This window comes from Plasmodium reichenowi, chromosome 6 (genome assembly GCF_001601855.1).
Source record: "Plasmodium reichenowi strain SY57 chromosome 6, whole genome shotgun sequence".
Classification (NCBI taxonomy): domain Eukaryota; phylum Apicomplexa; class Aconoidasida; order Haemosporida; family Plasmodiidae; genus Plasmodium; species Plasmodium reichenowi.
The window spans coordinates 844,244-847,003 of record NC_033651.1 but is presented as its reverse complement, the minus strand read 5'-3'; the positions used below and the strand labels follow the sequence as shown (position 1 = coordinate 847,003).

Sequence of the window (2,760 nt, the reverse complement as noted above, 5' to 3'; positions counted from 1 at the left end):
TTTTTTATTTTTTTTTTTTTTTTTTTTTTTTTTTTTTATTTGATTTCTTCTTTTGATACATAGTAATTAAGAGTTCTTTATACTAACAGACTTATATAATGTATTTTTTTTGGTAAACAAAAAAAAAAAAATGAGCACATATGGCACTTTATTAAAAGTAACATCCTACGGAGAAAGTCACGGGAAAGCTATTGGGTGTGTGATCGATGGATTTTTATCTAATATAGAAATAGATTTTGATTTAATACAAAAACAATTAGATAGACGAAGACCAAACCAATCAAAACTAACTACTAATAGAAACGAAAAAGATAAACTTGTTATACTTTCAGGATTTGATGAAAATAAAACATTAGGTACACCTATTACATTTTTAATATATAATGAAGATATTAAAAAAGAACATTATAATTCTTTTATAAATATTCCTAGACCAGGACATGGGGATTATACCTATTTTATGAAATATCATGTTAAAAATAAAAGTGGAAGTAGTAGATTTTCTGGAAGAGAAACGGCCACAAGAGTTGCTGCTGGGGCTTGTATTGAACAATGGATTTATAAATCTTATAATTGTTCTATTGTTAGTTATGTACATTCAGTTGGGAATATAAAGATACCTGAACAAGTCAGCAAAGAATTGGAAAATAAAAATCCACCCTCAAGAGATTTAGTAGATTCTTATGGAACCGTTAGATATAATGAAAAAGAAAAAATATTTATGGATTGTTTTAATAGAATATATGATATTAATGCTTCTATGTTAAAAACTGATGAATATAATAAAAACACATTGACTATTCCTTCAATAGATAACACGTATATAAATGTAAAACCTAATAAATGTAATATAAATCAAGTTGATAATAATTATAACAATAATATTAATGATAAGGATAACACTTTTAATAATTCTGAAAAATCGGATGAATGGATTTATCTACAAACAAGATGTCCACATCCATATACTGCTGTACAAATTTGTTCATATATTTTGAAACTAAAAAATAAAGGAGATAGTGTTGGAGGTATTGCTACATGCATTATACAAAATGCTCCTATAGGTATTGGAGAACCCATTTTTGACAAATTGGAAGCTGAGCTAGCCAAAATGATTTTATCTATTCCAGCCGTGAAAGGAATAGAATTTGGGAGTGGATTTAATGGTACGTATATGTTTGGATCAATTCATAATGATATCTTCATACCTGTAGAAAAAATGTGTACAAGAAAAGAAAGTGATTTATTATATGATGATAAAAGTGAATGTAAAAATATGTCTTATCAACCAACAATTCAAAATAATCAGGATCAAATATTAAATTCAACTAAAGGATTAATGCCTACTAAGAATGACAAGAATTTTAGTAATATTGATTACGATGTTACTTTTAATAATAATGAAGAAAAATTATTAATTACAAAAACAAATAATTGTGGTGGAATCTTAGCTGGAATTTCAACAGGAAATAATATTGTTTTTAGATCAGCAATAAAACCTGTATCATCAATACAAATAGAAAAAGAAACAAGTGATTTTTATGGAAATATGTGTAACTTGAAAGTTCAAGGTAGACATGATAGCTGTATTTTACCAAGATTACCACCAGTTATTGAAGCATCTGCTTCTATAGTTATAGGAGATTTAATATTACGACAAATATCTAAATATGGAGATAAAAAGTTACCAACATTGTCTAGGAATATGTAACATCATATTTTTTTTTTATTCCTCAATATAAATGAAAAATTATAAGAAATATATAAAAATATATATATATATATATATATATATATGTGTGTGTGTGTGTATAATAATTCACTTTGCACAATCGATCAAAATACATTTCGTCTGCATCTTTATTTTGCTCACTTGTATATTTTATTTTATTTTTATTGAGATTATTATAGAACAATAACATTCATGTTTCACAGTTACATGATTCTACCAATTTTATGATTACTATAATTATGCATAAAATGATTTCCACAATTTTGTATACATATAAATTTTTTAAACAGAATAACTTTAATATAATTATTTCATAACATTTTTTTAAATCACAAATATTTACACAGAACTATAATGTATAAATATATAAATATATATAAATATATATATATATATATATATATTTGTCAAGTTGATAATTTTTTTCAGGTTAATAATAAAAAACTGTTTTGTAATAAATATCCAAAAGATTGTATATATAAAGTAGGATTAAATAATCCTTCATATAATTATTTAAACATGATAATTATAAAAAGTTATCTTAAGGACTCATAATATAAATACATTTCTTATTTATATAAAATTATAATTGTGCCTACAATTTTTTATTTATTAACACTCATAATAAACAATAAACATATATATTTTTTAAGTTAAACATAAAAGGATTTTATGTAACCTACGATTATAAAAAAAAATATATATATATTATATATATATATATATATATATATAAAATAAATGACCTAAACAAATCATAATTTATTTATTTTATAATTTTTTTTATTTATTTATTTTATAATTTTTTTATTTATTTATTTTATTATTTTTTTATTTATTTATTTTATTATTTTTTTATTTATTTATTTATTTTAACAGTGTGCATGATTAAAAAAAAATATCATATTTAATACCATATGAAATACTGGATGAAGAAATAAAAAAATAATAAAATAAATAAATAAAAAAATTATAAAATAAATAAATAAAAAAAAATTATAAAATAAATAAATTATGATTTGTTTAGG

General features: G+C 21.5%; 1 protein-coding gene across 1 annotated transcript; it reads left to right on the top strand.

Annotated features, from left to right (window-relative positions):
* Window positions 1-130: 130 nt before the first annotated feature.
* Window positions 131-1,711, top strand: PRSY57_0621400 (chorismate synthase; the record flags this gene model as incomplete). The annotated part of the gene is made up of 1 exon (XM_012906587.2): window positions 131-1,711. One exon carries the CDS (start codon window positions 131-133, stop codon window positions 1,709-1,711), a length of 1,581 nt encoding a protein of 526 aa, XP_012762041.2.
* Window positions 1,712-2,760: the final 1,049 nt, after the last annotated feature.